Raw genomic sequence first — 15,038 nt, forward strand, 5'->3', positions numbered from 1 at the left:
ACTGGTTCAGGTCTATAGTTAGGACTGGTTCAGGTTTATAGTTAGGACTGGTTCAGGTCTATAGTTAGGACTGGTTCAGGTTTATAGTTAGGACTGGTTCAGGTCTATAGTTAGGACTGGTTCAGGTTTATAGTTAGGACTGGTTCAGGTCTATAGTTAGGACTGGTTCAGGTCTATAGTTAGGACTGGTTCAGGTTTATAGTTAGGACTGGTTCAGGTCTATAGTTAGGACTGGTTCAGGTCTATAGTTAGGACTGGTTCAGGTCTATAGTTAGGACTGGTTCAGGTCTATAGTTAGGACTGGTTCAGGTCTATAGTTAGGACTGGTTCAGGTCTATAGTTAGGACTGGTTCAGGTCTATAGTTAGGACTGGTTCAGGTCTATAGTTAGGACTGGTTCAGGTTTATAGTTAGGACTGGTTCAGGTCTATAGTTAGGGACTGGTTCAGGTCTATAGTTAGGACTGGTTCAGGTCTATAGTTAGGACTGGTTCAGGTTTATAGTTAGGACTGGTTCAGGTTTATAGTTAGGACTGGTTCAGGTCTATAGTTAGGACTGGTTCAGGTTTATAGTTAGGACTGGTTCAGGTCTATAGTTAGGACTGGTTCAGGTTTAAAGTTAGGACTGGTTCAGGTCTATAGTTAGGACTGGTTCAGGTCTATAGTTAGGACTGGTTCAGGTCTATAGTTAGGACTGGTTCAGGTTTAAAGTTAGGACTGGTTCAGTTAGGACTGGTTCAGGTTTATAGTTAGGACTGGTTCAGGTCTATAGTTAGGACTGGTTCAGGTTTATAGTTAGGACTGGTTCAGGTCTATAGTTAGGACTGGTTCAGGTCTATAGTTAGGACTGGTTCAGGTCTATAGTTAGGACTGGTTCAGGTCTATAGTTAGGACTGGTTCAGGTCTATAGTTAGGACTGGTTCAGGTCTATAGTTAGGACTGGTTCAGGTCTATAGTTAGGACTGGTTCAGGTCTATAGTTAGGACTGGTTCAGGTTTATAGTTAGGACTGGTTCAGGTCTATAGTTAGGACTGGTTCAGGTCTATCTGGTTCAGGTTTAAAGTTAGGACTGGTTCAGGTCTATAGTTAGGACTGGTTCAGGTCTATAGTTAGGACTGGTTCAGGTCTATAGTTAGGACTGGTTTAGGACTGGTTCAGGTTTATTAGTTAGGTTTACTGGTTCAGGTCTATAGTTAGGACTGGTTCAGGTCTATAGTTAGGACTGGTTCAGGTCTATAGTTAGGACTGGTTCAGGTCTATAGTTAGGACTGGTTCAGGTCTATAGTTAGGACTGGTTCAGGTCTATAGTTAGGACTGGTTCAGGTCTATAGTTAGGACTGGTTCAGGTCTATAGTTAGGACTGGTTCAGGTCTATAGTTAGGACTGGTTCAGGTCTATAGTTAGGACTGGTTCAGGTCTATAGTTAGGACTGGTTCAGGTCTATAGTTAGGACTGGTTCAGGTCTATAGTTAGGACTGGTTCAGGTTTATAGTTAGGACTGGTTCAGGTCTATAGTTAGGACTGGTTCAGGTCTATAGTTAGGACTGGTTCAGGTTTATAGTTAGGACTGGTTCAGGTCTATAGTTAGGACTGGTTCAGGTCTATAGTTAGGACTGGTTCAGGTCTATAGTTAGGACTGGTTCAGGTCTATAGTTAGGACTGGTTCAGGTCTATAGTTAGGACTGGTTCAGGTCTATAGTTAGGACTGGTTCAGGTCTATAGTTAGGACTGGTTCAGGTCTATAGTTAGGACTGGTTCAGGTCTATAGTTAGGACTGGTTCAGGTCTATAGTTAGGACTGGTTCAGGTTTATAGTTAGGACTGGTTCAGGTCTATAGTTAGGACTGGTTCAGGTCTATAGTTAGGACTGGTTCAGGTCTATAGTTAGGACTGGGAGAAGGATCCTCTGTTTCTTTCTGTTCTGATGTGAGGGAACGTCGTATGCTGAACAGATTGTAAAGCCCTCTGAGGCTAAATGGTTATTTGGGGTTATATAAATAAAACTGAATTGAATTGAACAGAACCACAGAACCACAGAACCACACTGCTCCTCAGTTACTCCTCAGATTCTCCTTGTTTACTCTTCAGTCACTCCTCCTAAATCATTGGAACCGATCTTTAGTTTCCGTCCCGTCTCCTCTGCTTCAGTTCAGTGAGTTCCTAGAAAGCCACCATCTATTCCTGAACACCGTGTCAACACAGTGACGCTGTAAACAGTCAGCAGAACCACAGAGCGTCTCAAGGGACAGCCATCTGGACCAGAACAGGCTGGTTTGGCTTCAGCAGCTGGTCTTTACCTCTGGGGCCCAGTTTGGTCTTGGTGTCCATCAGCGCCTGCTGGACCTGCTGAGGCTGGGTGATGTCCACCTGGAGGAGGGTGAGGCGGGCGGAGCAGCTCCTCTGCAGCTCCCTGGCTCCACCTCCTGACATGTCCAACACCGTGGCGAACACCTCGAAGCCCAGAGCGTCCAGACGCTTCACCGTGGCATTCCCGAAACCAGAGTCACATCCTGCAGGGACACAAGGACCGGCTCAACATCACCTGTCTAACACCTGAACGCATTCAACCCCCCCCCCAGACCCTGACCCTGGTTTAGGTATTAAAATAGATTTTGATACAAGAAAATTAAATCTTAGAATCAGATTCAGCTTTATTGGCTGTGAAATCTGTGAGAAATCTCCAGATAATCTCAGTTATTAAAACTCACTTTGCCCATTTAGTAATCCAGTTTTATTACAAGGCCGATAAAGAAAAAACTTTTAGAGCCAAAGTCTGAGACAGCAACCATAAAGAGAGAGATTTTACAGTGTAACAACATAGATTATCATAACTGGGGGTGTCCACGATTAAGAATTAAAATCTGATCGTATCATATTCATCATAATGTTCCTTTTCCCTCAGTGGAAATGAAGCGTGTCACATCCTCTGCAGTCCCAGAGAACAGATTGGATCAATGTCCTGAATCCTAATCTCAGATCACAGTGATCACCTTTCAGCTGCTCGCTGTGAAACAGAGTGGACTATGGCATCATCCTCGTCCTCTGATTGGCTCAACGCCCAGCTGGTGTTTGGATAGCGGGCAGGTTTGGACAGAGAACTGATCCGGCATCAGTCCTCTGTCACATTAATCATTCAGCACAAACACCATTGTAATTATACAGTTCAGAGTACAGAAACCCATCAATCACAGATCAATGGAAATGAATTGATTTGATATCTTTAGATAGATGTTGTGACTGACTAGTGATCAGATAAGAGGACTCTCTTTTTACGCTCCCATTCATTCACATCTCTGTCTCTCTGGCTTCTACTCATCACCTCTCAACGGGCAACCGACCACAATCCCCTCAACCAATCATATCGTTGCCTTCAACCGTTAAATCAAAACAGCTCTCCACAGACTCTCCACAGTTCTTACTCTGTTGTGCAGCATGTTATAGTGTATTTATTTACTCTCCATGAAGTGAACCTGCTGGTCAGTTCATCTCCGAGCTTCACGTATTCTGCTGGACTCACATTATTTACATACAGCGGGTAAAATAAGTATTGAACACGTCACCATTTCTCTCAGTAAATATATTTCTAAAGGTGCTATTGACATGAAATGTTCACCAGATGTCAGTAACAACCCAAGTAATCCATACATACAAAGACAACCAAACAAATAAGTTCAGAAATTAAGTTATGTGTAATAAAATGGAATGACACAGGGAAAAAGTATTGAACACGCTTACTGAAATGTATTTAATACTTGGTACAGAAGCCTTTGTTGGTGATGACAGCTTCAAGACGCCTCCTGTATGGAGAAACTAGTGGCATGCATTGCTCAGGTGTGATTTTGGCCCATTCTTCCACACAAACAGTCTTCAGATCTTGAAGGTTCCGTGGGCCTCTTCTATGAACTCTGATCTTTAGTTCTTTCCATAGAGTTTCTATTGGATTCAGGTCAGGTGATTGGCTGGGCCATTCTAGCAGCTTTATCTTCTTTCTCTGAAACCAATGGAGAGTTTCCTTGGCTGTGTGTTTGGGATCATTGTCTTGCTGAAATGTCCACCCTCGTTTCATCTTCATCATCCTGCTAGATGGCAGCAGATTTTTATCCTTCCTTCAATTATATGAAGTTTGCCAGTGCCGTATGCTGAAAAACAGCCCCACACCATGATGTCCCACCTCCAAACTTCACTGTTGGTCTGGTGTTTTTGGGGTGATGTGCAGTGCCATTTGACCTCCAAACATGGTGTGTATTATGGCCTCCAAAGAGTTCCATGTTGGTCTCATCTGACCAGACTATATTCTCCCAGTATTTCACAGGCTTGTCTAAATGTTGTGCAGCAAACTTTAAACGAGCTTCAACATGCTTTTTCTTCAGCAGTGGAGTCTTGCGTGGTGAGCGTGCATACAGGCCACGGCGGTTGATGCATTACTTATTGTTTTCTTTGAAACAATTGTACCTGCTGATTCCAGGTCTTTCTGAAGCTCTCCACTAGTGCTCCTTGGCTCTTGGACAACTCTTCTGATAATTCTTTTCACTCCTCTGTCAGAAATCTTGAGAGGAGCACCTGGTCGTGGCCGGTTTATGGTGAAATGATGTTCTTTCCACTTCCGGATTATGGCCCCAACAGTGCTCAGTGGAACATTCAGAAGTTTAGAAATCCTTCTGGAACCAATGCCATCAGTATGTTCTGCAACAATAAGGTTGTGAAGGTCTTGAGAGAGCTCTTTGCTTTTACCCATCATGAGATGTTTCTTGTGACACCTTGGTAATGAGACACCTTTTTATAGGCCATCAGTTGGGACTGAACCAGCTGATATTCATTTGCACTGACAAGGGGCAGGACTGCTTTCTAATTACTGATAGATTTCAGCTGTTTTTGCACCTCCCTTTCTTCATGTGTTCAATACTTTTTCCCTGTGTCATTCCATTCTATTACACATAACTTAGTTTCTGAACTTATTTGTTTGGTTTTCTTTGTATGTATGGATTACTTGGGTTGTTACCGACATCTGGTGAAAATGTCAATAGCACCTTTAGAAATATATTTACTGAGAAAAATGGTGACGTGTTCAATACATATTTTACCCGCTGTATATATATATATTTACATTATTTATGACTTTTCTAAAGCAGTCCTAACATTGTCTCTGAGGAAGAAATAACAGTGTGAGGTCTGAATGAGCTGGTGCATCATGGGACTTTATGGTGGTGAAACAGCTGTTTGCATGAGCAGCTAATAAAACCTGACTAAGAAGTGAAATGTATTTCTGTGTTAAACATTCTGAGCGGGTCAGAACCATGACAGCTGAAACCAGCAGAAGCCATAGTGTCCACATATGTTTCCTCAGAAGGGTCCCTCAGAACCGGCCTCCGGGGGGATCGGTCACGTAACCCGCAGCTCGCCCAGTTTCCCAGAAGTCCCAGCACCTACAACCTGATCCCTGGCGGTACTCGCTGTTCTGTTTGTTCTTTTGTGTCTCAGAGAGCTCTGCTGGCGAGAGCGTGGAGGCGTTGGCACGCTGCTTCACACCGTGTCCTTGGAGGGTTTCCAGTCACGTCCCAAGAAGAGAAAGAGGGAACGCTGGCTCCAGAAATAAATACCAGCGCTGTACTTCACATTACAGAAGCACAGTGTTCACCTGATCATGACCACACACACACACACACACACACACACACACACACACACACACACACACACACACACACACACACACACACACACACACACAGACATAGATATATGACAGAGGGAGGTGTCACTCCGTCAGGACTTTCTGCTCTCAAACACTGAAACAGAATTTTAAAGTGTTTTTTGACTGATAATAAAAGAGGAAATCAAGACTTTATGACTTTGAAAAGAGTTTAAAGAAAATAGATCTCTTGTGTTCATTTACAGATTAGTGGAGAACATTTCAAAGCCGTCCCACGTTCTACATCCTGTCTCCTGCCGACCTCACAGCGAGCCTCCATCTCCGAGGTCCAGAGAGGCTGACGGAGAAGGAGTCGGTCCTCTCTCTCTGGAACATGCCCAGTGTAAACGGAGCGCTGGAGAAGCAGATTCATCTCCATAAAACAGACAGTTGGGGGTTGTTGTCGCGGCGGGGGACGGAGGAGAAGTGGCGTTACGTAACGAGGCCGAGCTGCTCCGAGGGGCCCCAAGAATGAAGAAATAAACGTGAATGTGTGCAGAGGAGAGGTCAGGACACACATCTGTCTCTGGGTGGAGGCCTCAACATCCTCCACATCTGCACAGCTGCACCTTCACGTTTGGAGATGAAGATCTCTCAGAGCTTCCTCATGACACGGACTTGAACTTTACTGATTTAAAGAATTATATTGTAACAAACTGTTGACAGTGTTACCTGAACTACTGAGGTCACAAGCAGACAGCTTCAGAAACTACGTCAAAGAGTTTTATTGTGTATTATTATCATGTGTAACATTTCATCTATTTTTGACCTGACAGATAATAAATAACTGATCCTGAGATACTCAGCGTATCAGCAGCTGTGTGTTAAAAGTTGAAATCAGCAGATGCTGAGGTTTGTTCAGGAGGACATCACTCAATGTTTCAGTGAAAAGCTTCCGGAGAGCAATGTGCTGCGGTCAAAAGGTCAGGATGTCTTACTTACAGCAGGGAGAACCACCTGCAAGTCATCTTTACTCCAACAACACCACTTTCACTGTTACTCACTGCTGTCAGAGCAGAACGTCATCATTTAGAAGTGAGGAATGAAACCATGAGAGGTCAAACAGAGTTCACACACGGCTCTGAACGGCCTCATTCAGAACACAAGGGTTTTTATAATATATATATATATATATATATATATATAATATATATGAGCTGAAATCAGAAATGTTCTTAAAAAGCAGAGTTGATCACATCAGATGGATCTGATTGACCTGGTGAACTGAAAGTGGTTCCTCATTTAGAACCGTGTGCACACAAAGAAAAGACAAGTTGAGAGAATGAAGTCAAGAATAACCAAAGGAAAGTCTGTAGAAAGTTGAAGCAGCAACATGTCTGGTCCGTACTTTTGAAGGACACGATCTACAACATCATGGTAGTAGCAGCAGTAAACAGTCCAATAGTCCACTTATTATTGGATGGCATGGTTCCCAATAAATTAATTGATGTGATCTGTGTGTTAATGAAGTGTTTATCTATTCTCAAAGACCGTAATGATTTGGAAAATAATGAAAACTATTATTAGAACATATTGTAGCTGATACAAATATGAAAGTAATTGAATTGGCCTTCCAATGATTAGGTCCAAATGATGGCGTTTCAATGGTGGCGTTCCAATAGTAGGGTTCCGATGATGGCGTTCCCATTGTGACGTTCCCTTGCTGGGGTTCCATGCCAGTGTTCTGATGATGGCATTCCTTCACAGCGTTCCCATGCTTCTGTTCCAATGACGACGTTTCCATGCTGAAACTCCAATGATGGCGTTCCCATGTTGACTTTCCCATGCTGGTGTTCACATCTTACTGTTCCCTTGCTGTCTTTCCAATGATGCTGTTCCATGACAGCCTTACCATGATTGCGTTCCCATGCTGGTGTTCCCATGATGGCGTTCCTATGATGGTGTTCAATGATGGCGTTCCTATGATGGTGTTCAATGACGGCGTTCAATGATGGCGTTCAATGACGACGTTCAATGATGGCGTTCAATGACGACGTTCAATGATGGCGTTCAATGATGGCGTTCAATGACGACGTTCAATGATGGCGTTCAATGACGACGTTCAATGATGGCGTTCAATGACGACGTTCAATGATGGCGTTCCAATGATGACGTTCAATGATGGCGTTCAATGACGACGTTCAATGATGGCGTTCAATGACGACGTTCAATGATGGCATTCCAATGATGGTGTTCCAATGCTGACAATTCAAATACTTGCACTTCATTGCTGCTGTGAGCAGAGGTCATGTGATCGGAGGGGGAACAAACGATGATCATGAGGAACTCTTCAGCGATCGTTAGAGATCCGTGACACAATGATGCTGCTCATCAGAGTGAAATCAGGACGAACCGGCGTTTCTATGATTCTAACAGGAAGCTGCTCCAATCAGCTCCTCTCACATCCAGAACTGAACTCAGACGCTCTGATTGGTCTGGATTTGCATAAAGTGGAACTCTTGATGAATTTGCTGACATGCCTGAGAGGAAGAAGCAGTGAAATAAAGAGAGAAGGAGTAAATAAATAAAGAATGTTAGGAGGAGGAGATGCAGATGAGATGAAAGTAAAAGTGGGAAAGAAAGAGAAGAAGAAAAGAACAGAAAAGGAAGGAAAGTAAAACAAAGAAGACATGAAATAAAAGATGAAGGGAGGGGAAGAAGGAAGAACAAAATGAAGAGATGAGGAGAAAAGAGGACAAAGAGAGCAGGAAATGACAATAAGAGGATCAAAGGAAACAATCAGTTAAAGAAAGAGTCAGAAAGAAAACTCTTAAATCTTAAAATAGAAAGTCATGTTTGAAGGTCTAAACTGAAGCAGTCGGATTTGTGTTCTCGTGGTTTTTTTTCTGCAGCTGTGTAACTAAACCTTTGGACCAGAGACCGGCGTCTCCTGAGAGTCCAGGACTGCCAGCCAGAGATCAGCTGACCGAAGCTTCATGAAACCACCGAAATTCTGCGTGGGAAGATTTTATCTCTTTATCTCAAGCTTTTATTCCTAAAGGCCACTTAAAGCTAGTGGAGGGGTTTTAATGAGACGTAGCACTGAGTGAAGTAAATTAAGTTAACGGGTTCAAGTCTCTGCAAAATCAGACAAAATGATTTACAGCATGAAGGTTCACCAGAAACTCTGCTGGAGACCCACAACGTACTGCTGGACCCGCAGGAGGGAAGCAGAATCAGAACCAGGACTGAGCGGGTCAGACCCTGTTGCAGTAAAACGAGAGGTTTTCTAAAGGGGCTCTGGTGAAGGATCAGTACCACTGTAGTCCACAGGGGCCGCCAGAAACAGATTCAACAGAAAATGAATCATTTCTGGTATTTTTGAACCAGGATCTTAATCATTTCACAGTTTGTCTCCAGTATAGTTGGTAACAGAACATCACCATCTATATCAGACAGGAAAGAACCACATTATACACCCAGCACAGTCGCAGGGCAGAAGGTCGGTCTGTACTGGGATTAAAAACAGCTGGAACAGGAGGCAAGAAGCATCTGGAGGGATTTATTTGCTCCTTTTATAGATTTATGTATAGATATTACATTGGTAGTAACTTTGGAGGACTTGTGGAAAGTCTGCTGATTCTGTTATAACTTTGACCTCTTATGGATGTTGAGAGGATACTTTTCAGGAGGGGTTGTTTTATGAATATGAGACTGTGGGTCACAGTAACTTCACCTCCTCCTTTGTAGAGATTCATGAAACACGACTCTGACAAAAGAACATTAAGCAGAACAAGACTCATACAGCCTTCTAAATAAAACTTTAACACAATAGAATAAAACTTTATTGTCCAGCTGGCGCTTGAAAATCACCTCTGGTCTTACACAGAAACTAGCTGGATTAGCCGCCGTAGCTAACTGCGTAGCATCTACCTGCAGAGCATCTCACTGGTTAAACTGTAGCTGTCGGTTTGTTTCCTGGTGAGGCTGCAGGTGGAGCATGATGGAGAATCTTTGAGATGTCTGAGAGAGGACCACCTGTACAGGTGAAGACACCTCATCCACAGGTGAGGACGGTCGACTTTCTAACAGGTCCGTCTCTGAGAACAGAACCAGACTTGTTTGGACCCTTGGACACTGTGAGGACCACGGGACTCTAAAGGTCCTGTTTCCTGAACAAGACGCCCCCCCGCAGCGGGCCCTGTGACTCCGGCCCTCAATCCCTCCAAGAATGTGCCTCTTTGTACAACAGTTCAATTAGCTTTCTAAGAGGTTTACTGGGCCTTTCTTTCCAGCCTCTGCTCTTATTTCCAGGGTGACCTCTCGCTGACCTCCAGCAGCTTTCTGCAGAGCCAATTAAGACCGAGCTGCTGATTGAGAGAGCTCGCCGGGCCGCGGCCGCGGGACGGCGTCCAGACTGTAACGGACCTGATGCACTGTTTGTTTGTCTGCTGAACTGAAACATGGACTCATGAGAGCGAGGAGGAAACGTCTTCTGGGACCGAGCTGAGGTTCGGACACGAAGAGTCTCAGGGGTTTGATCCGTGTTGCCATGACGCCAGACAACCTCCTGGAGCTCGGCCAATAGAAAGCTTAGTCTGCAGTATGTTACCTTGACACGGCACCGAGACGGACCAGTACCCACCAAGCTCTCTGGGAAGTCATGTGATCCATCCCAGTCATATGACGTACTGGGATTGATTAGGATGAATTGATTGGTTAGCGGTCAGGCTAGCTCACAAATACTCACAAAGCTGTAAAGATTCATTCATCAATTTGTTAAGATTCTTCATCAACAACTTATTTTCCAGGCAAACAGTTGAAAAATGTGAATAAAAAAAACATGAATATTATTTGGATCTCCTACGAAAGTAAACAAAGAACATTTGAAGTCATAATTGATGAATCAGAAGATAATCAGGAGAGTAATGGATGATCTAAATGTACTGGAGTCCTAACAGAGGAGAACATCAGGAGGTAAACAAAGGAGGAGTCCACTGTGTGAATGTGAAGGCTGGTATTTGACCCAGATCTCCTTCCTCCTCATCAAAGACGTGGACCACACCTTCGTTCAAAGTCTCCCACTGTTTGCTCATATGAACTCTGCTGGAGGCGGTCCAAGAGGAGCTGATCCTGCTAAGACTCATGGGAGCTGTAGGAGTTATTGTAATGGGTTTACTGGGTTTACTCTGTGGTAGTAGTTATATTTAACTCTCCAGTTTATCTCCATGTGTCTTTGAACACAGAGAGTTGTATCCTCTGGTGTGAAGTCACACAGTTCTTTGGGGGTTGTGGGTGTTGTTCACCTTTTAAACCACAAGAGGGCAGAGCACAACTTCACTGTTCCACTTCCTGGTCTGATCGAGTCCTGAGTCTATCTGAGTCTGGTCCATGAAGGTCTCACAGACCAGCAGCAGGTCTGAAGTCCTGATGGATCTCAGAGGGACAAACTGCAGTCAGCCACCTCTTCATCACTCAGCAGGGAGAGTGTGAGACGCTGTTTAAACTCTGCGATGCGCTAATGTTTGTTAGCATCACGTATGAGGCTGGGACTATTTCCTGGAGATAGTCTAGACATGAAACGTCTTCTAGAAATCTGGGGTGTCGCCTGTTTTATCAAAAAGTTTCTTAACTTTTTTCTTCATTAAAAATGAATTGAAACACTCTGGTCATAAGAAAAAACACATAACATCAGCCAATCAGCGCTGCTCACACACGAGTCTTTCCAAAAGCATTCAACACCAGTGTAACTCATCAAACTGTCAGAATAATCGAATAAAGTTGAAATAAAAGAAGTTTAGATTTTCTAGCATCACTAGCTTCACCTCCATCATATCACAGAGAAACAACAGGTAAAAAAACAGCGTCTCTCCGTCTCCATGGCGACGGCCCGCTCTCTCCCTCTAAGGCAGACCTGGGCATTGTACGGCCCGCGGGATGATTCTGACCGGCCCGCGAAAGATTACATGATAATTAGAAAATAAAACATATTTTCTAATTATCTTATGGGTGGACTAAAACCGCATTGCTTTTATTTTGAAGCCCATTTATTCTCACAGTGCACGCAATCGTGCACGTCAACTGTGCACGTGAAATGCGTGTGATTGACAACCTGTCTACCTTCCTTGTCACCCCTGAAACATGCGAAAATGTCGGCTCATGCCAAAAAGAGTAAAGTGGTGCCGAAAGCAGAACTTTCAAACAAATATGGACTATGTTCTGAAAACATTAAATGTTTAATATAGGCATGTAAAGTCAAAAAGGCTACAAAACTGGGACACTTTTCTTTACAGTTACACAGTTCAGTGACATGTCTTGTTTATTTTGGCTACAAAGATGATGTGATGTCTTTAGAAAGCTAAGAAAATCCTTGTTTCAATAGTATATGAAACTCAAAATGCCCTTTGTTATTAATGTGACTGAAAATGTTTATCATTTTGGAAATTCTATTTGAATAAATGATATTTTTGAAAGCTAACCTCACCTTTTAATTGCCAAATAATAACATACACTCTTACCAGCGGTCAAAACAATGCCATTTACTGCTTTTTATATAGAAATAAAATGTATATTATGCATAATTGAGTTCGGCATTTTGGCCCGGCCCTCCAAAATATTTTCAGTTGCTCATTTGGACCCCTGGGAAAAATAATTGCCCACCCCTGCTCTAAGGTAACCCGAGGTGAAGTTTGTGGGAAGTTTTCTACTCTACTCTTTCTGGTCCGATTACATGAGAGAGCAACGAAGGCAGAGTGGAGTCATTAAACATGATTATATCTCACACACACACACACACACACACACACACACACACACACACACACACACACACACACACACACACACACACACACACACACACACACACACACACACACACACACACACACACACACACACACACACACACACACACACACACACACACACACACACACACACACACACACACACACACACACACACACACACACACACACACACACACACACACACACACACACACACACACACACACACACACACACACACACACACACACACACACACACACACACACACACACACACACACACACACACACACACACACATACACACACACACACACACACACACACACACACACACACACACACACACACACACACACACACACACACACACACACACACACACACACACACACACACACACAGATCCATTATCAGTGTTGTTATCAGGCACTCTGATAACAGAAAGTGGGACAAAAACACTCGTCAGTGACCTGCGATCACTCTGCCAATGTTCCCTCTTTTATTGTGAAGGGGAACCCCCCCCCGCGCAGGCGATTGTTTGACACACACACACACACACACACACACACACACACACACACACACACACACACACACACACACACACACACACACACACACACACACACACACACACACACACACACACACGCACACACACACAGTGGATCAGATCACCTCTCTGAGGGGTTAAAGTGGGTTCAGTGTTCGAGTGTGACCTCGTCTTATTTACACACAAAAGACGACTTTAACCTCTTAAACTCCGGTTTCCTCTCTTAAAGTCACACATTCATTAATTAGCTCACAGGAGGTTAACTTTCATCTCCTGTGATTCTAATTCTAGTTCCTAGAAACGATTTGTGATCTTTGGAAACTTTGGATCTCTGCTGGAATTCAAACTAAAGTTTGGACCAAACAACACATGGTTTTAATGAAAATGTTGCTTGTGGTCAATCAGCAGATTGAATGTTTTCTTAGAAAAGCTGCAGCTGAATTTACATTTGGAAGCAGAGAGACGTGGTAAACCTTCAGAGTCTATAATCTGAGAACAACAGCTGCACGTGGAAACCTTGTATCTCCATGTTGTGTCTTCATGCTTCCAGAAGACAAATCAAACATGAAACATGGTTTATGGAGACACAAGGTTTCTTTTATTCACAGAAGGACTCTACATCCTATAATACAGGGGCAAACACCTGAGAGAGTGGGAGGGGCCTGTGCCTACCTGTGATGAGGACGGCCTTCCCGTGGGCGGGCAGGGCGGCGGGCGGCGGTCCTGTCCTGGCAGCGGCGTACAGGCAGCATGCGAGGCCCAACAGCAGCAGCAGCAGCACCGCCGGTAGACAGAACGCCCACAGACGCTCCACCAGCACGGTGGCGCCCAACCACGCCACCAGGGGGGCGGCGCCCAGGTGGGATGCCAGAATCCTCTTCATGACCCCGCCCACGAACACGGTGAGGACGCCCAAGTAGATCCAGAAGGGGAGGGTGTAGTCGTCCATCATCAGGAGAAGGACACCTGGTTTACCTGTCTGTCTGACTGTCTGACTGACTGTCTGACTGATTCAGATTGCAACACAGGAGGATAAATGAAGCGCTCCTCTCTCTGAGTGTTTGTGTCGGAGCGTCGGTGCAGAGCTCCGTCCTCTCCGTCTCTCTCAGTGTATATATAGAGGAGAGCTGCAGGGGGGGGAGGGACTACAGGCTGCAGCCCTGCATCTAATCTGCACCCCCCTACACACACACACACACACACACACACACACACACACACACACACACACACACACACACACACACACACACACAGTTAAAGTTATCAAACACTTCAGTGTGAAAACCTTGTATCTCCTGAACACTTTGAGAGAACACAGAGATGATCTTTGTGTTTGTGGTTGATCACAAACATGTAAGCAGCGAAGCTCTCCAGGTTCAGTCATGTTTGATTTAATTGAACACAAACTACAAATATCTAATCAGCGTCTGTCTCAGACGGGATTCTCTCTCGTCTCTCACAAATACACTCATTGTAATCCAACCGCAACCTGAAGTGTTTATTTAGGCTGCATATCTTTATTACAGTACATGTGTAAACGTGAGGTTGATGTCCAATAAAAAGAGAACTGATTAAATCTATTTATCTAAAACCAGAGTGTGCTGCTCTCTGTCTGTAAAGGAAATGTTCTTACAGATATTCTCCTTAAACAGAGAAGTACAACCAACTCTTTCACCAAACTAAGACTCTACACTGCCTTGTTAATCATAAGACCATTTTATGCTTCATGTCTTAAAGCTGCATTCTCTCTACTGTCCATCAGGGGGCGACTCCTCTGGTTATAACGAGAGGGATTTAACAACATACAGGAGACTGAGAGACCAAATAAAGATCCTCTCTTCTAATTCTCTGAACAAACTTCTCTGATAACGTTCATGGCTGCAGGCGAGTTGTGTTTTGAAGATTTCTAACGAAGTGAAATGACCCAAAAGCTTCATGTGTTAAAGCTGCATTCTCTCTCCTGTCCACCAGGGGGCGACTCCTCTGGTTGTATAGAAGTCTATGAGAAAATGACTCTACTTCTCTCTTGATTTATTCCCTCAGTAAATATTGTAAACATG

General features: G+C 44.0%; 1 protein-coding gene across 1 annotated transcript in view; it reads right to left on the reverse strand.

Annotated features, from left to right (window-relative positions):
- The window catches only part of hsd11b2 (hydroxysteroid (11-beta) dehydrogenase 2), a 22,924-nt gene extending 8,912 nt beyond the window's left edge, over positions 1–14,012 (reverse strand). The window contains exons 1-2 of the mRNA XM_054613120.1: positions 13,648–14,012; positions 2,295–2,507 (exon numbers count right to left, since the gene is read on the reverse strand). Of these exons, the coding sequence (XP_054469095.1) occupies positions 2,295–2,507; positions 13,648–13,927 (493 nt within the window). The 5' untranslated portion in view covers positions 13,928–14,012. The remainder of the gene's footprint in view (positions 1–2,294; positions 2,508–13,647) is intronic.
- Between the last annotated feature and the right edge of the window lie 1,026 nt (positions 14,013–15,038).

Source organism: Anoplopoma fimbria, chromosome 2, assembly GCF_027596085.1.
Source record: "Anoplopoma fimbria isolate UVic2021 breed Golden Eagle Sablefish chromosome 2, Afim_UVic_2022, whole genome shotgun sequence".
Taxonomy (NCBI): domain Eukaryota; kingdom Metazoa; phylum Chordata; class Actinopteri; order Perciformes; family Anoplopomatidae; genus Anoplopoma; species Anoplopoma fimbria.